Source organism: Coturnix japonica, chromosome 3, assembly GCF_054131305.1.
Source record: "Coturnix japonica strain WE chromosome 3, WE-NBRP24, whole genome shotgun sequence".
NCBI lineage: Eukaryota > Metazoa > Chordata > Aves > Galliformes > Phasianidae > Coturnix > Coturnix japonica.
In genome coordinates, this window is record NC_140665.1 from 57,717,250 (window position 1) to 57,737,548 (window position 20,299).

The 20,299-nt window shown below is 35.3% G+C and overlaps 1 protein-coding gene across 10 annotated transcripts in view; it reads right to left on the reverse strand.

Moving 5' to 3' along the window:
- The window catches only part of NKAIN2 (sodium/potassium transporting ATPase interacting 2), a 483,129-nt gene that overhangs the window by 251,541 nt on the left and 211,289 nt on the right, over nucleotides 1-20,299 (reverse strand). For 8 of the 10 annotated variants that reach the window (XM_015858731.3, XM_085541745.1, XM_015858732.3 and 5 more), the window contains exon 2: nucleotides 9,259-9,396. The exons of the other annotated variants lie outside the window; for them this stretch is intronic. In XM_015858731.3, the coding sequence (XP_015714217.1) occupies nucleotides 9,259-9,396 (138 nt within the window). The remainder of the gene's footprint in view (nucleotides 1-9,258; nucleotides 9,397-20,299) is intronic. 10 annotated transcript variants of the gene reach the window in all.

Consider the following 20,299-nt stretch of genomic DNA (forward strand, 5'->3'; position numbering starts at 1 on the left):
AAGATACCAGTGCCTGTGCTTCAGACATTGCAGTCACATTATTTATTATAACATCCAGCTTAATTATTATTTTTCACATCATACTTAAGATACAGGAATTATATTTGTTTAAATTAATTGCAACTGAACGAGATTACTTAAACAGTAGTGTGGTTACTGTATTTTTGTGGGCGAGCTCTCTGCAATGGAATTGTTCATTTACACTTGTGCCTTTTCTTGGCTCAGATATTTACAGCACTCTAGAGGTTACACCCACTAAGCCAAAATCTTAATACCTGGACTTCTCAGAGACCTTTCAATCAACCTAATGCACATTAGAAATTAAACTAAGAATAGTGGTAAGTCTATCAGAACAGAAATGGGATTTGAATTTTTACTAAATAGAACACAAGATGATACATTTCAAACTATATTTAGCTATTATGGTAAGTTGTATGGACCCAATCAAGATTTTGCCTTTTTCTATCATCAAAAATGTTTTTCAAATTCAGAAATAAGTACTTCAGCAAAAGTAGTGAAAGAAACTGTATCTTGTTTCACAAAATAGTCATATCACACAGTAAAACCAAACTCATAAATATCAGTAGGGACAAGCATTTTTTAACATCAAACTTGAAACAGTAGCTCACTCTGCAGAAAAATACATTATTCAGGCAAAACATTGGTCCTTGGAAGCAGTGAAACTGCTTCTGATAAGTTCTTTGCAATGTCAAGCAAAGCATCATTAAAAACATTAATAACCATATACAGGAAAAAGTTAACTCACCCAACAGATAATAGGATCTTTAGATAAAGAACATTAATTGTCAGGAGAAAGCCATCATCCCCAACACATCCTCCTTTTGGAGGCTAGCCCTTAAATGAGCCCAGGGAGGGGTGGACTCAGAGTCTTTCCAGTGCTTCCCAGGTGACTGGAAGACTGCATGTACCTGTGATTCCTGGGCCAGCTACCCCCTTTCACCAGATGCTCAATCATCAGTTCAGGCCATGACATAACAGTTCCCCTACATACATGACAGAACATTTTTGAAGATTAATTCACTTCTAGACTAGAAATTCAGAAGTGCTTAGAAGTAAACAATTAAAAAAAAAAAAAGACACTACATTAAAATGTATGATTTATTCAGATTTATCACTTATTCAAATCATTTAAGAAAAAATAACTGTCATTCTTCATGTATTACTTAAAGAATGCTACTCATTTAACAAAAAGCTTATGAGGACTAACACCCAGGATCTCACTAAAGTTGGTGACTAATTAACTTGGAAACCTCTGTAATTATTTCTAATATGCATTATATTTTCCACTTGGACAACCAACTCATCACGGCCAAAGATTAGTTTTTGTTTTGACCATAAAGAAAAGAAAAGCAAACAAAACATTCATTAGTTTCAGATTAGAAGCACCAAGAAAATCTCTCAGTTGTTCAGTAGCTGAATGTAAAAGCATGAAGACCAAAGCTGGTTCTTTCTGCGCTCACACAAAATTGATACTGGAATCAAAGCAGCTGAAGAGTTGCATGGGAAATAAATAAATAAATCTTACCAGAAGTACAGTGGGAAATAGGTGAGAGACTGTACACTAAGCTGAGCAGCAGCACTAGTGATATCTCAAAGTGGAGAATCTTTTTGTTTACTATATGAGGATTGTTTAGAAGTAAAATTTATATTGATACGCAAAACATATCAATTACAGGCATTTAGAACTCAAATTTTATCTGCTTCCTAGCAAGCACAATGATACTGTTCTACAGTCTTTATTATTTGAAATTTATTAGCTATACTTAAATTTATACAACATGAATGTATGTGACGCTAACATCTACGCTCAAATACACACGATAACATATAAAACCAAACTACAAATACATAGCACCCTGGACAGCTAAATTATGGAAATAAAGAGCAATGTAAATTCTGGAGCATATTTAGTAGTGAATTTTACAGATCTGCTCATTGTTTATTTTGCCTTTCAGTGCCTGCCAGAAAATGTATCTTCACTGGTAATAGTACTCGTGAAAACAGGCAAAGCTTGACAAAGTCCCTTCTCTTGTGGAGTTTCAGAAGCTGAAAATCACTATGAAAACATTAAAAATTTAAGAAGATATATATAGATGGGAAGTGAGAAACATCTCTGAATTTCTGCAATGAAGATTCATGATAAGAAGCTCTATAGAAAGATTTTTAAGAAGGTTCTTTTTTGGAATGTAAAAAACGCTGCATTAGGAATAGGATTACAGGACTACCTTTATATTCTCTTAAAACTGAAAGTGCTGATTTGTAAATGAATAGGAAAGTACAGCTCAGTGTGAATCTCAATGCATCTTTCCTGAAGCATATCCTCAGGGTGACAATGAAACTCACAGAAGAAGAGAATCAGTCACATTGCTTAGAAAAAAACTCTTAAAAAGAAAAAAAAAAAAAAAAGGATAAAAAAGGACTTCAGGTACTGGCAGGTGATCCTCTGAAGGGATCAGAAATTATTATGACTAAAGTCAGCTGTACTTGAATGACTGATATTACCTTAAAAGATCAAATAAAATTATCTAAATCTTAACCACGTGGCCAAAACAAGAATTGCCTTTCAATGCAATATACTGATAAGCAGTGTTATGAAGACTTCAAGTAGAAAAATGGAAGTAGATAGCTTAGTTTTAGCTGCATGTAGTACAATAACATTTTAAGTATACATGTAGAGATTAGTGACCAAACCGAGGTGAAGGGAATAGAGGAAGAGGTAGACAGGAATACAGAAGGTGCTGGAATAGAGAGGGGAAGTAGCAGCAGATCTACTGTTACAGACCTGTAGCAGGCTCCAAATCTACAGCATGTTGCAAGGAGAGACAGCAGAGTAGAAGAATTTGAGACTTGGATAGGTGGTTTGAACCTAAGGGAATGTTTCCATTTCTTTTCTAATGCTTATCTTACTGTGGCATAATCTGTTCATTAATATATTTTAATCTCTTCCTGGAAGGAGTGCAGTTACAGGTCCCAGGTGCAATCACAATAGCCACCGAGTCTAACAAAAGACTTATTACAGAAAGCTTAAGGCAACAATCTCTTCCCTTGGTAGAAGATATATCATCCAAAGATTGTTTAAGGTTCTTTTTCTTACAAAAGTGCTCCATGCTGTTAAGTAGCTGTGATCCAGATATATATTCCTAGACTTTATAGACAGTTTGGCCATCTCTCTGTTTTCAGAATACACTGAGACTTGAAAAATAAAAGGATTCACATGCTGATGTGCCATAAACTTTCCTCTGGTAGTGAGTGGTAGTGAGAAAATCCCTGTCTTTATCTGTTTCAGTTCCAGTTTTGTAATGCAGCTGGGAGAAGTACTTCTCTGCTTCAGTAGTGTAGCACAAGAGATGTCAAAAGAGTTAGACATGTAGTCCAAGGAAGGTATGATATAAACATATATCATAAGCCTGAGGTATTGTCTCATAGGAAAGAGAATGTCATCGGAAACTGATACATATATCAGCTAGAAAAAATACTAAATAAACTATGCAGTAATAGAAACAACCATAGAAATTATAGCAACACTGCTTACTTTACATACAGAGAAATATTTAGCACTAAACTACAGAGGTAATTTCAAAGCAGTGGAAACATTACCTTATACCTGCTTGATTTTTAATTATCTTCAGTTGTCCAGAGCTATTGGCTGTTCAAGGCAATTTTAATGCTTCCAACTGCAGTTCAGATAACAGTAGCAAAAGCCATGGATTTTCTCTCTAATCTCTTCCTCTGTGTATCTACTAAATACATCATCAGCTAAGTTGTTCTTTCTTCATGACTTTTATAGTATTTCGACTACAAAGTGCCAATTACACATTAGTTTAACAGAAAGCACTGCCTTTTCTTAAAATAAATAAATAAATATGTACCTGTAGAGTAAATCCCACTTGTCATTATACTAACAAACCGGAGGACCATTTCTAAAGAAAGAGAAAATTAAATGTAGAGCAACTTCACACTTTGGCATCTTTCCAGTGATGCTGCTAGTGAGCTCCCTGTTTTGAATTAAAAGAAAATATTACATCTTTGTTTTATATTACTAGCAGTTCTACAAAGAACTGGTTTCCTTAATGTCAACTCCCTGGAAAAACATTTTTTCTTTTAGAGTGGATGAGAGTGAGACATCGCTCTTATCAGGTCACCTCACAGAAGAGAAACCTGTGAGAAGACCTGATAGCAACCTGTCAGATCTAGAGGGCAGCCACAGAAAAGTAGGGGACAGACTCTTTAGCAAGGTCTGTAGCGACAGAAAAAGGGGAAAAAATCTTTTACAGTGAGAGTGGTGAAGCACTGGAACAGGTTGCCTAGTGATGTGGTTGTTGCCCTGTCCCTGAACACTTTAAAGGTGAGGCTGGATCAAACCCTGGACAACGTAATCTAGTTGTGGATGTCCCTTTTCATTTCAGGATAGCTGGACTAAATAAACTTCAGAGGACCTCTAACTCTGAGGATTCTATGATTCCACGATTTTGAATGCCTCCTTCCTTAATAGGAATACCATTCATTGAAGGAGAAAAAAAAGAATCAGGAAAGGATGTCTATAGCAGAATTCTGAACTGATTAAACCTTCAATGTCTATTATAAAAAAGGATTTAATATAATGATTTACCCTTCTACAATGAAGTGGATATGAAGGATGGACTGTTTGGTGATTAAGAATTGGTTGGCTGATCACAGCACTTTGGCTGTGATCAATGATTCCGTGTCAAGGTGGAGGCTGGTCACAAGCGGTGTCCCCCAAGGCTTGGTCTTGGGACCGGTGCTCTTCAGCATCTTTATCAATGACATGGGCCTCATTGTGGTCTTCCAGTACTTGAAGGGAGCGTATAAACAGGAGAGGGATCAGCTGTTTATGAGTGTAGGTAGTGATAGGACAAAGGAGAATGGTTTTAAAGTGAGACAGGGGGAGTTTAGGTTGGGTATTAGGATGATTTTTTTTCACTCAGAGGGTGATGACACACTGAAAAAGGTTGCCTGAGGATGCCCCATTGCTGAAGGCATTCAAGGCAAGGCTGGATGTGGCTTTGGGCAGCCTGGTGTAGTGGTTGGCAACCCTGCAGGTAGCAGGATGATCTTTGTGGTCCTTTTCAACTCAGGTCATTCTATGATTTTATGATTTAAATTAAAATTATTGGACAGCACCATGAATGTGTTTTGCCTAAAATTTACTGGAAGTAAACAATGTAAGTATGGAAGTAAAAAATCACACTTCATTGTGTGATATAAGTTATAACTTCTAATCCTCTATACATATATCAGCTCAAATACAGTATTAGAAAATTATCTTTAAATTGTAATTTTAAGAAATTTTTATGGAAAACTAAAATAGAGTCTGAAAATTAATATAAATCCATCTCGGTCTGAAAGAAAACTCTGAGCAGAATACTGTGAAGTAAGGTCTGTCCTGGAGTTTTTCCAGAGTGTTTCTCACAGACGTTTCTGAAAAAGAATCCCAAATTTTCAAGATTCACTGGATTCAAGTTCTTTAGGAACCTGATAGATGTCTCTTGCTCCACTTAATGAGAGGAATGCATTGTATTTTCAAAAGGTTAACTATTTGAAGGCCACTTGAAGTCTGAGAGCTTCTCTTTTCATTATCTACCATAAATTTTCAGAGGACTGGTACACCTTTTCTCTTTACAACTATGTTTTTTTTGTCAAGTAAGGGCCTTCTTGAAAGAGTGATATCCTATGCAAAATTAGAGGAATCAGATATTTAGGAACTCTTACCTTGGTTTTCCCTTTTTATGACTTGATGTCAATTGACTAGTAGTCTGATAAACAGATATATATATATCTGTTTATTTATATATTTATATCTATATCTATCTATCTATCTATCTATCTATCTATCTATATCTATCTATCTATCTATCTATCTATATTTCCTATTGTGCTTTGCAAAAGAGATCAGACTACTGATGTTTAATCTTGAAAGAAAATTTGACACTTAAGGAGTTGGGTCAGGTTTTCTGATCAGAGAAGAAATTTCCCATTCATAATTTTCTTTAGATTATCTACCCCGGTGCCTCATGCCTTATTATGTTTCATTAAAGAGAACAGATGAAAGTAATCAAATCTTACAATAATAATTTTATGTCTGTGAAATATATATTCATATAGTGTAGATTATTTTTCTATATGCTATGAAAATTTTAGAGGCTATATTCAGAAAAGGTAGATAATGCCAATGACACGTAATGGAGGCAATTTTCTTCCATCTACTTCCATACAGTCAATTCTGCTGTGCTTTGTATAGTATTACATTGGAAGACACACTTGCTCAAGGATCAGCTGAATCTAAGGGGCTGGAGAATCTGAGATCTGTTGCAAGTTTTAAAAAAATCTAAAAATGTAACCAAAATAAAATCCTAATGTAATCTAAGCCTAGAATATCTTATCAGAATATCAGGAAAAAAAATAAAATAAAATTAAATAGAGCATATATTTCAAACTGATAATCAATAGCCCATCAATAAACCAACTAATAAACAAAGAAGGAATGACTTTTTGTCCACTGGAATCTTTATGCTTTATTTTGTTTCAGTTCTTTATGCCCACAAATCACACTCATAATTTGCATAATTGAAATACAGTGATGACACTGATGAGCTATTCTCTACACTCTACTCCATTTACACTCCTACCTCCACTATGAGGTATGCTAGACTCAATTTCAAAAGTAAACTTTGGAGCTTACCCTTTTAAATATGAATGAAAGCACATTTAAGCCTACAACACAATAAATTCCAGTCTTTTAACACAACAGCCGCAAAAAGCACTCTATTACACGTACTTCCCTGTGAATTGAAATCTCTTTCAGCAAATGTTGTTTAAAGTCCAAAGGGCAATCTTCTACTTACATCCCTACTGATTTTTCACAGCATCTGCTAAAGTGAGCAAAACCCTCCAATAAAACAGCAGTTAGCAAAGTTTACAAAGATCACTTCCATGAAGTTGCACGCAGTAATGAAAGCACAAAATACAAAAAGAATCCTCAAACTCTACTCTTTCATAACATCTAAATTCCCATCTGCAATCTTTCATTAGAATTTTAAGAGAAAAATTTTAAGCGAATGATAAAGATATTTCAGAAAACTATGATGAGGCTTGAAGGAGGACTACTGAAAAGGAGACCATGACAAAACATCTTTTTAGCAAGCTGAGACACTATGAACTACAAGTATCCCTCAAAATGTTTAATATACTCTCTGTAATGCAAATAATGTTAAAGATATTGAAGATTTATTACAGAAGGGCTAGGGAAATTCAAGTAGCAATGCATGACATGGAAAGCATTTTAGGAAAGTACACCTATGCAGTAATTACTATGTTGTAATATACCAGTGCTTCATTTAGCATCAATTTATCCAGCATAATGAAAATGAAACCATGAATGAAATTTGGGGTTAATTTGGGGTTGAAATGGATTCTCCAGCACTGTAATATTCTTAGCTCATATTATGATTTTGAGATTTACTTGGAGTGCCCCACAAATGCTTCTGCAATAACTTTTCTATTTTTATTCTGCTCTTTCTGTGATTTGTTGTCATAGTCTTGCTCATATAGTGTGCTCTTCAGAGTTTTTCTTACTTTCCCACAATTCTGTGCTGTCAGAATTTTAGCAATTTTCTTTTTTTTTTTTTTCTTTACTTCATCAGATTAACTCCTAAAAAAATATTATTTTAGTTAACAATCTCTGTTAACTAGCAACAAGACTACGCCTATTCTCATTTCTCTTTCTCAGTTTGTGAGCCTCTGGGATTCCTAACCTATAGTAATTCTTTTATTCTCCTTTCTCAACAGGATGCAAATTAGTAATAAATGCTTGATTCTTGTTATTTTGTGAGTTGCAGTGACCACTAAGTTCAAAAATTGCCATAATTTAATGATTCAGAGATAATTATTTTTTTAACAGACTCACTTGATTTACTCTCAACTGATCTTTCTGTGTGAACAATTTTTAATCAACAATCCCATGAATAAATTGACTAAGCAATGAAACAATTATTCAGTGGAGTTTGACCTGACATAGTATTTGTTCTATTTACAGTGCAGACAGATCTTTCCATGATGACCACTTTCTGAATGCTGTTACCTCCCTGCTCTGGTATACTTGGTATCTTCTGAATCTTTCCAATCTTCATTTAAAATATAATTGTGGGGTGTGTAGATTATTTGAAATTGAGAGTACTGGAAGAATATTGCAAATTATTTTTTTTCCCTAAGTTTAAGAACTTCTTTATATGCAAAGTTGGTACAGCTTCAGTGTAGTTAACTCATTTATACATTGAAAATATGGTTGAACTTGTACAGCAAATCTTTTGGACTGTTATCTATTTATGAGAAGTATTAGAAGCCTTAACAGAATTAGCAGATAAATTGGATAAGAAATATTGTATTGCTATACAAATCTATTTATAACAAAAGATGCCCTAAACAATGGTTTTGAAATTTGTTGTTCAGTCTTAGATAAATCTCCCTATTTATCAGGGAGAGAAAAATAAATCTGAAATATAACATGAGGATTTCATTAATGCTGTATTGTACCAGTGAGTACAACAATAAAGCATGTGAGAGGTATCTGAATATGGAAAAGAAATGGATTAAAACCATAAAGATCCAAATCCTTATTTTTATCCAGAGCTCTCAGTTTGACACATTTCCTACCATACTCTCATACTTCATTTCTGAATTTGGACTATTGCTATACATACAGTGTGCCCTGGTGGCACAGTGGTAGGAATGCTGCGTTGCAACACTGGAGGGCCCGGGTTCGAATCCCCCCTGTGGTGCAAGTGGTAGAAGTGCCGCTCTGCTACAGAGAGGCTCAAATCCCAGGGGTTGGACTCGATGATCTCTAAGGTCCCTTCCAACCTGCAAGAGACTATTACCTATTACCTATAACATGTAGGTATTCCCCCAGACCTGGTAAAGAACAATAATGAAATACTAACAAGAGCTGCTGCATAGGTCAGGTGAATCAAAAAAATTTATTCAGTTTTGAACGTTCATATTTTCCTGTTACTTTACTTTCAACCATGGCAGGTTGTTACCATTTAATTACTACGGGTGATCTAGAAGTGTAATAAGTTGTAAATAAATGTAATAATGTAAAATATTACAGAAGCAGGTGAAATCAAATGAGAGTTCTATTACTGTTATAAGCAGTACAGTTTGGAACTTTTTTAATTTAAATACACAGATTAAAATAAATAAATAAAATGAAATACTCACTCCTGTTATGTAACGAGGTCTATACTGGATGGTTCCAAATAAGCCAAGTATGACTACAATAATGTGAATGAAATTTGCCAAGATGGGTGCCCACTGATAACCAAGGAAGTCAAATATTTGCCTCTCGAGCACAGAAACCTATGATTAAAAAGCAAAAGAATAAATAGATTAGAACACACCAGAAAATATCTACTGGGACATTGTCACATCCCATAGCAAGATGATTGCACTGTGTTAAAAACAAAAAAAAGAATAAATTCAGTCAGCAGTATCAGCAGTACAAAGAAACGAGTTTGCAATATTTCACTTTCTTGTTTTAATGAAAGCTCCATTTCTCTCTGACAGATTACTGAGTTATATTCAGTTAGCTAAAATATTAATGTGGGCAATTTTACTGAGATACCAAAGCGTTTCCTAGGATGTTATGTTTGCAGGTGAAGAAACACAAATCATTTTGTTATATACACCAGCAAATGCTATAATGTCCTAGGCTACTGATGCTGAAAATATGTGCTGGGTTTATGACTTCTTCTCAGCTACTTTTCTTCCACCTACAAGAACCATCCTTCAGCTTAATCCTGTCTATTTTCTTTCATTATTTGCTCTGCTCTTTTTAATTCTTTTTTTTCTTCTATTCCTTCTGTTTCTAGCCATCTCATGAATGTGCTTTTAACTCTGTTGAAATGAATACAACTTTTTGACTCGGTTCTATTGATAATTACTCTAGTTTATCTTCTCTCACTGTCACAAATAACTCAAATACAAGCTGTTACTCACAACTCTTGACTTTTCATTTCTGAAAATGAATTATGGTACAATCTTGAGTTGTTGATGGCTGTTTTAAGTTAATGTCATTCCAAGCAAATAGATAAGAAAGCAAAAAAAAAAAACCAACAAAACAACCCTGTATTTCCAATAATATCGGTAGAATTCATTTCTGAATTCAAACATCAAGTGTCTCTTACCTTGTATTCAGTCATAATAGCAAAATACAGCATTGCATAACACACCATAGGTAGAATGGCATGTTTTGATTTAACTAATAGTCATGTGAAGATTAAAAGGTAATGAAGGCTGGAGTGAATTTAGACAGAAAGAGTACCAAGTTTCTTTGATATTTATTTCAGTAATTTTACTAATTAGAATTATTAGATGAGTTTTATGAAAATGTAAAACACACAGAAGAAATAAAACCAGACGTTCTTCACAAAGTTTCACTAAATGACAGGAGACTATTTACTTAGTTTATATTATACAGTAAATTAATTTATTTAGATGTATCTGTCACACACTTTATCCATTTAAGAGATAACACCTTTTGAAATCAAGTATTAAATGAATAATTAACCACTGTCAAGCACTTTTCTTGCATGATGTAACCATAGAAGAGGCTTTTAATTTTCATGCCACAGTCTACTGTCACACCAACATTTTATTTTTGAAATTAACTAAGAAGACTTGCCATTAAAAAGCCTACACTTGCACCAGCATTGCAAATGTAGAGTATTAGTTATATAATGCTTACTGGCATATGTTGCACTTTAAGATAAGGATTCTCAAAGTAACACTGGGGAAGCCACATCATTTTGAATTTTGAGCCCTCTGAAAGTTCAGAGTTTCATGTTAGCCACTGATTTCCTCTTTTGAACAAAAAATGCTTTCATACAGTACATCCAGCTTATAAACAGTGTTAATATTTTGCCTAGCATTTTATTTTACAGGTATGCTGACACATAGTGTGGTACATATGGTACCACACTATCAGAGATCTTAATGGAGTGATTTGTGCAGGATATGCATCTCTGTCTAGCAAATGAATGTCATAGAAGCATTCACAGGATTCCAGGGCACAGCATTTTAAAAGCGAAAACAGTGAAAAAGAAACAAAAGCTAAATCAAGATGTATTACAAGTTTCATGAAATCTACCTCTCCTTGTGCTTCTAAATTTATCATAAAAATTATTTCCTTGACTATCAACTTAGTCGTTTACACAGAAAAGATAAACAAGTGGCATACAACTGTGTTATTTAGGTTTGTGTGAAGTCCCTTAGGGGTACCAGCAAAAGACTTGCTACACTTTAAGCATCATCGAACGAGTAACGTAGGGAGAACACTCACTCTGAGCACTGAGCAAGGCTGAAGCAAAAAGAGTCTAGACTGAACAAGTACCTAGTATACTTAACAGTAGAGATTCAATAAGCAAAAAACACTAGGGATGAAGGAATCATTAAATGAGAAAGAAATTATATAGCTAAGAAATCCAGCTATAGAAGAAAATTGCAGCAGAGTAGTTAACTATACATAAAAAAAGTAAAATGCCTAACATTCCTGTTGTATGGTTTAACATTTCAGGTTAAGAGGAAGTCATGCTACCATGCATAAAGAATGTTTTGCTTTGTTTATTTATTTATTTATTTATTTATTCTTTTTTTTTACTGAGAAAAAAAATATTTCTAGAAAATCTTGTTTAAGGGGCTGTATTGGATAAATGTCTGTTCTGTATGAAATTTGCACTTCCCAAATATCAGCATATATCCTTACTTTTGATGGCCAGGAATTGCTTCTGTACCAAGCAACCACTCAGTTTGTGGCTGTGTTGAAATTTCTGGTGAGGGCACCCAATGCAGTAGCCCGCCTGTCCATTTCTGCCGTGTCCTGCTGATGGACAACAAGACATGTAAAGCAGGGGGCACACATCAGCGAGGCAGGACTAGGAGACATGTCTGCACCATCTCCGTACCTACGTATCTACCTCATAATTGTGATAGGCAGACTTTCTATTAAACTTCCTCCTGTCATTTCAAGGCATCAGTTGCATTTGGGGACTGTTCTGGTAGGATTTGAGGACATAAAAGGCTGATGAAATGCAGCTACTGTTCCTCAGAAGTTCAAACTACCACAGCAAGAAGCATCAAAGATGCATCAAATGGAAAAGTTTAGTACAGAACTTGGTCTTCATTCCCATTTCCTTAAGAGATGGAGGTGGAGAGAAAAAAGAAAAAGAAAAAAAGAAAAACAATATGGACTTAAGATGTGTCATGGTTTTATGATTTTTGTTATCGGTATTTCACTTCATAACATCATTTGAGCACTGGGAGTTAAACAGTTAATGCTCCAGATCCATGGATTATTGATACTTCCACACTACCTATCACAGAAATGAAGAAGACCTACATCTCCCAAAACACTTCACTGTCCCATTTCTGTTTTCCATTTAGAGGGAAAGGTAAAACTGCTTGTGAGTCATAAGACTGCCCCTTCTTTTTCTGTGTTTCTCAGAGGTGTGAGCTCCCTAGCCAGCTTGTCTTCGCAGCATTATAGTAAGGTCTTCAGTTCTGGATACTCTCTCTCATTTATTTGATTTATCAGCTTCAATTCCAATTAGACTGTATTATACTGCATTATCTTGCATTCTGCTATTATATTTAGTAAACTAATTCTCTACCTTAGCTTGTTATTGATATTTTGTTTTCAGGCCCATCTCACTTCCTTTTCCCTCTTATCTCCCTTTTTCCCTTCTTCCAGGGCATGGGTCCATGGGTCTCTCTGCTCCATTTGTCGCAGAACTGGGACAAACTGGGTCAGAACCATGACATGCCATTACTCAAAATAATGTCATTACGGCTATCCTTGCGCTTCTAAAAGGGGAAAAATAAAAAGTAGGACAAAGCATTGACAAAATCTATTAAAAACTGTATTATGTGGCTTCCGCCTCTTCCATAGGTGCCAGAATCATGAGGGATTTCCTCATTTAGAAATAGCAAAGAAAAATCTGATTTTGAAAGGACTTTTTTTTTTTTTTTAAACTTTAAAAACTTAAAAAATTTGATTAAACAACTGCATTTCCTTCTCCAAAAATGACCCATTAGCTGAAAATGTTTAATAATGTTTCAAGAACACTACAGATGAAAAAGAAGAAGAAGAAATAAAAGACTGACATAAAGTCTAGGAACAGAAAGAACTGAACATTTCATTTCTTATTCTTCTGGAAACCAGAATTTAAATTGAGAACAGAAAAGAGAAAAAAATGGATGCTTTAAATGAAAAATTATACTATGGGAAGAAAACTTTTCATTCAATTACATTTTAATAATTCACTGAACCCAAAAGATACGATCATGGAGTCTCGGTTCCTAATTTTAGAAATTAATCATCCATCAAACCGTCTTAGATTTCCAAATAAATAAAATACCATTGATAGATTATTTTATCTAATCACTGATAAATTATTGAAGAGCTAAGTGCAAACCATTTCTACTAACTCATTATTTTTCCCAGACTTCTGCTTTCTGTTTTAAAAATATATACGAAATAAAATCAGTCTGTACACTGTCAAGTTGGAATAGTACAAACTGTTTACAGATTCCTGTCTGAGGATGGCTGTTAATAGGTTAACAGTGTTACTGACCCTGAGGGATCTAAAGAATTGAATTTCCAGAGGATAAAGAAAACCATTTTGAGATGATTTTAAAAGTATATGATAGGAGTAAAATTTCAGACAGCAATCACAAAGGAAATACCAGTCAAAAGATGATTTATAACACAAATAACAAAATGGAAGATGACAAAGTGCTTTTCCTTAGAAAGCTCCTTGAGAAGAAACTTAACCACAACTACTTCACAACAGAACAGACTCAAAAGTTTGCAGTCATATAAATTAAAGTGCAGCTGGTCACACAATCCTCCATGAACAAAATCTTCCCTAGTGAAGCAGGGCCTAGTGAAGAATCACATCAAAATGGTGAACTCATCAGCTGAGTCATGGCAAAAGGCTCTTACCCGAAGAATAAAACTGAGTCAATGTAACTCACTGTGAGGGAGAATCACGCAATCATGCTTCATTTCTTAACAAGGGCAGGTGAAGAACAAGTTACAGAAACTAAGCTGTCATCAGTAACTCTTTAAGTCTTCATTTGTTTTTTAGTGACTTAAATTTTTGATTCTGCGGCATGTAAAGGTAAAAACATACTAGAAAATACAAGCATTTTGGGCCTGTTGTGTACAAGAGCTCTACTATGCTGAAGCCAATGTGAACCACACACATGGCTAGGCTTTCCACTCACTTTGTCAATCTGAGGCAGAATGCATACACACCACATCTTAATGAAGTTCATTTAGACTTACAACAAAATTTCTAATTTCAGTATACTATCCTGAGATAGAGTGACCAGCAATTCAATGAATTCCCAACAGTTCCTCAGCAGAAAAACAGACTAACATTTAAAAGTCCATTAAAAAAATATCTGCAAGCTCGCCTGTGCATGCAAGTAAAATTCTTCACAGTAAGGCAGCAGGTAAGGAAAAAGATTTAAACATTTTTTGTGAGAAGGAAGGCAAAACTAAAATGGAGTTCTGCAGAGAGCTGTAGGCATAATGGTATTCTCAGTACATCTAATAAAAACCATGACAAGTGCAGATAATTCAAGTAAGAATCAACAAGGATTTCCACTTGTCCATTGGTTCCTTAAAGGAATCACAAATATAATACTAAGCCCCTGTCCTTAATCCACCTGATGCTGCTGAGAGAAGGAATAGGTCTTCTCTGGAGCTGATAAGAAGGTAATCGTGTTTTTTAAAAATCCTGTATGGGACCACATCCCTGCATCGTTTTGTGTAAGAGTGGATGCAGTGACCTACTGAGGACAACAGGGCTCTGTGTAGGTACAGACTGTATTTGAGGACTCTTCTGCTGACTTCTCTTAACATAACAAAAATTAAATAAAAGTAAATGCAATCTTTCTTCGGTGAGTTTTAGTTATGCAGTAATGAGAATAACACTTCATGACAAGAATAAGAAAGAATCTAGCTAAATCTGAGCTGGTGAAACAGACAGCTGGTTTAAATAAAACTGATTTGCTGTGCACTGAACATATCTTCAGGTTATAATAATCACAATTTGTAAGCATTTAGACTCCACCATACATACATGGAGGCTTAGTGACTTGAACAATAAGAACACCAAAACCCTGTCTTCCATGTATTTCCAAAAAGAGTTACTCTCTGTGTGAAAAAGTAACAAAAAGAGGGAATTCATAGATCATAGAATCCTTAGTGTTGGAAGGGACCTCTGAAGGTCATTTAGTCCAGCTCCTGTGCAATGAACAGGGACATTCACAGCTAGGTCAGGTTGCTCAGGGCCTGATCCATCCTCGCCTTGAAAGTCTGCAGGGATAGGGCAACAACCAACAACACCACTAGGCAACCTTTTCCAGCGCCTCATCAAACTCACTGTAAAACAATTTTTCCTTATATTTGACCTAAATCCACTCTTTTTGAGCTTGATGCCATTTCCCCTTTTTCTATCATCACAGACCTTGCTAAAGAGTCTGTCCCCTTCCTTTCTGTAGCTCCCCTTTAGATACTAAAAGGCTGCTATCAGGTCACCTTGCAGCCTTCTCTTTTTCAGGCTGAACAGCCTCAGCTCTCTCAGCATGTCCTTCTAAGAGAGGTTTTCTATTCTGTGGATCATTTTTGCAGCCCTCCTCTTGATGCACTTCAACAGATCTGTGTCTCTCTTATTCTGAGGACTCCATGTCTGGATGCAGTACTCTGGGTAAGGCCTCAGCAGAGCATAAAGAGATAAAAGTAAAAAAGATAAAAGTCTCTTTTGAAGTAAAAGTTACTTTATATTGAAATGTTGTTTTCTTTTTCTTTTTCTTTTTTTTTTTTTTGCTTTTGTTGGTTGCATTTTTTTCTTTGTTGGTGGTGGCAACTTTTTTTTTTCCTTAAAACTGTTTTTCAAAATTACAGTAGAAGAATCTTACAAGAACCATATTAAAATTACGACAAAAATGAAATTAATTAACAGGTCTGCCTTTCAGAAGTAAAGATTTGAAATCTGGAGTAAATAATCACATATTATGTTTTAAGTATATACACAGTGCTTACAGATAAACTCAAGTATTAACAGAAGCATGTAAATGTGTTGGCAACCCAGCATTTACAGTGCTCTGCATTGTTGGCTTCATATGGCCCTGTACAAAAGTTGCCTAGGTCATGAACATGATCTTGGAATTGGTAACTATCATGATTTTGTCTAGACGCTGCAGAGCCAGGCGAGTTCTGACTACAGCCAAAGGGGTATGGGTTGATGGCCACTGGTGGACAGAGCTTTAAAAATGGCACATCTTCTTCCATTCTGCCATTAGCAATGAGAAGATCAAGACTGATCTCTCAGGGATTACCTTCCTGTCTTCCCCAGCCTCATTCCATCTCCTCTATTCTTCACATCCTCCTGGCAAAAGGATGTCTTTTCACACCTCATACATACAGTGACAAAATTCAGTATTACTGACGCTGTTGAGAAGCCATCAGAAAGTTCCAGAAAAAAGAAACACTGCTGAATTAAACTTTAATAATATTTTCTAACTGCACAATGTAAATTTGCCTGCAGTAAAGCCTGAATGCAAAATCAAGCATTCAGAAAGATTGGCCTTATCTAATACTGAAGAATTGTTAATGCATTTCTGAAAATATTTGTCAATAAAACAGGTCTCAATCTCAATCACAGAGACATAACCAGTTTCTAGAACTTGTAAACTCAACAAAGGTCTGATAATTATTTGGAGTTGACAAGAGGATATATCTAGGATATTGTCCTGGTTTCAGCTGGGACAGAGTTGGTTTTCTTCATAGTGTCTGCTGTATTATGTTTTGGCTTTCTGAGAAAAACAGTGTTGATAACATAGCAATGTATTAGTTATTTCTATGCAGAACTGTACAGAGCAAAGGACATTTCAGCTTCTTGTGCTGTCCTGCCAGCCTGAGGTAGCACAAGGTGCTGGGATAGAACTGAAGGAGGACAGCTGACCCAGACTGGCTAATGGGATATTTCATACATGATATTATGAGAAAAATCTTTAAAAACCGAGGGGAGATGGCCAAAGGGAGAGTCCACTGTTCAGGAACTGGCTGGGTGTCAGCCAATTTTCTTTTCCTTCTCTGTCTTAGTAAAAAGTTTTTATATAATTTTCCCCATCCCACTGAGAGGGGACAGCAAGCAAATGACTGTGTGGTGCTGAGCCACCTGCCAAATCAAACCACAACAGGCATTTTCATTTGAGGTAGTGAAACTATGTTGTATGTGTCAGCAAAAAATATGTCTTCAAATGTCCAATAAACATTACCTTTTCACAGCAAAACATCAGTCTTTACTTCTTCTCATCAGGAAAGACACCCCTCTAAAAAAACCTCACTGGCCTAATGATTTTGACAGATATTGGCAGGAATCATGAACTATCTCAACAGGACTGGATGATGTGATAATAATAGCAGGGGATTTGGTATCATAGGACTTTATCAAGTAAAAATAGTCAGTCTACAGTTACTATGGTAATTGTATTCAGACATACAACAGCAACTACAAAGCAAACACGAGAAAGATAGCTAATCCATTTCAGAACTGTAAGGCGCAGAGGGCTCCTTGCTTTGTAGTTACTTATTCCACAACTAAACCTGGATAAGCAGGAGGCTGACTTTTTCTGACCTTACAGAAGCCTTTCTCTTAAGATCATCCTGTTGGAATATTCATTATTGTTACATAGAATATGTGAAACATCTACTAGATTTTCATGCCTTGGCATAAGTTGAAAAATGACATTTAAACTATGCAGACCACTTTATGGAAGAGAGATAATTGATGTCAGTTATAGCCTGAAAAGTTTTAGCTGCTAAACTTTGTCTATTATCTGTGCATAAAGCCTTTAGTCCTTAGGGAACTTCAAGCAGTGCTGAAGGCAGCAAAGCTTCCTCCCTGTAACATGGCCGCCTCAAGAGTCACACTTGTCACCTGCTCTCTGCACCAGAGTCTCATAGACAGAGTCTCAGATCTCATCGTCCAGATACCCAGTGATCCAAGTCCAACATCTTTAAATTCAGCCACAGCTGGGGAATGTTGATTTTTACCTATAGCCCACTTCCAGGAGAAAGCAGAAATTCATATTCTAAGAATGAATAATTTTATTGTAAAAAGAAAGGGGTATTCATATAGACTATTTCAAGGTTGTTGTTTCAACTCAAGAATTATTGATTAGACAATTTGCAGCAATTTTTAGGATTTCACAATTTGTTTTCATTTTGATTTATTACAAGATTATAAGAAAAAAATGGAAAAAAAAAACAAAAACAAAAACAAAAAAACCACTAACAGCCTATACTCTTGCGGTCATTATAGGTCAACGGGTGAATGAGCATAATGATTTCCTTCCCTAGTCCATGGGGACAACTATAGTGAGTCAGTCATCTGGTGCCCTCAAATAGATATCATTAAACATTTCAAGGAAAGTGCAGAGTTTTTTTATTCTTTATGAAATAATTCTTTATTCTTTATTTTAATGAATATGTACCTAAGCTTTCTGTTTTAAAGAAATACAAAATTCATCATCTTCAAGTAGATAGAACAGACTCACTGTAATATAATAAGCAGGGCAGTTTGGTCTCATTCCCTAGGATTCTCATCTCTTCCAACATTAAAACTATAAAATAACAAGACAGCATGATATTCCTCTTCCTTCTGTGTGGTAACAATGCAATGGACTAAAAGCTAGACTAACACTGAAGTATGTTGACCCCTTTTTAAGATTAAGATAGGAATACCTCTTTTTAAGTAGACTGTATTCTCTATTCTCAGTCTAGTAAGATGAGGGATGAGGAAACAATACAAAGCCCTGACAAAAGACCACATAGGCTATGAACATGTCCAAATTACAGATGATGAAAGGTGCTACTGCAGTGATGAAGACAGTGTCAGAATATTACACTTTCCTACAAGTAAACTGGCTAGAAAATATAATGTAGTGCAACCAAACTTAAATTGTGCAAAGAAAATGGAGAAACAAGATATAAAACTAAGATACCATTTGAAGAATCTAATGGACTTTCTTATTTGCATGTTTTTCTACTGTAGTCTCTGGCATATCTCAAGTTTACACTAAGATAATTTATATCAACTAATTTGAAACTACACTTTGAGTTTTACATTGTTTATTTTGTGTAATGTTTAGTGTGCAGTGTCCTGGATTAAACCACTTATTTATCCAAAACATATACTCAAGCACAGTAGTAGTTTCTTAGTAGGTATTTTGACACTGAAATGCCTAAAATAAGATGGCTTTACTTTGCTTCTCTGCTTCATACAAATAGTATATTTCTCTGTATTAGAAGAAGAATAGCGTGAGTTTGCTGACACTAGTCAGTACCTTAATTATATCACAAAGGCCAGAAAAGCCTGTATAACAAACCTGCATAGCTTACACTACAGTGTTTGTGGACATTTTTTGCTTTGTAAAAGAGCCAATCACATGTATTCCATTCTCAGAAATCATAATCTCTTCTATATTTTCCTTCAAATCTTAATTTTCTTCACCTTCCAATTTGTTTTCCTCAGTGCTCACAATAATTCTCTTGGAAGCAGCAAAAGCTGTAATCTAGAACTTCTGCAAGCTTTCCTCCAGCAGTGCCATACTTCTGCCAATATCTGCCATCATTCAAGTGGCACTTTCTGGCAAAATGGAAAAGAATTGCAGTAATTTCTTTCCACTTCTCCATACCTCATATCCCCAGCTGTTCCAAATGGGCGATCACCTTGCTGGTTTGATGAGGTCTAGAAAACTCAATAGCAATAATTATTGTGCTGGCATATATATATATCTATATATATATCTATATTGTGCTGGCAGTGCTGAAGGCAGCTAGCATCACTAAGGCAGGATTTGGAATGCAGCCCAACTAACATAACAGAATCTACTGATTTGTTGCACTGAATATTTTGCTGCAAGAAATTATCATGAGCATTGTGATAGACTATGAAAGGCAAATTAAATTGCCCAAGCCAGACTCTGCTCACCGTCTGGCAAAATCAATCAATAAATAAGTAAATAAAAAAGAATAAAAGAAACAACAATTTAGGTTAGCTGCTGAAGTCTAGTCATTTTAAATTATCTGCCTTGCTACCTCCTTGAATAAAACAAGGAACAATCATCCATCCAATCATGACCTGTCAAAGAAGTGCTTATACTTGTTTTTGACCATTTTAGCATGGAT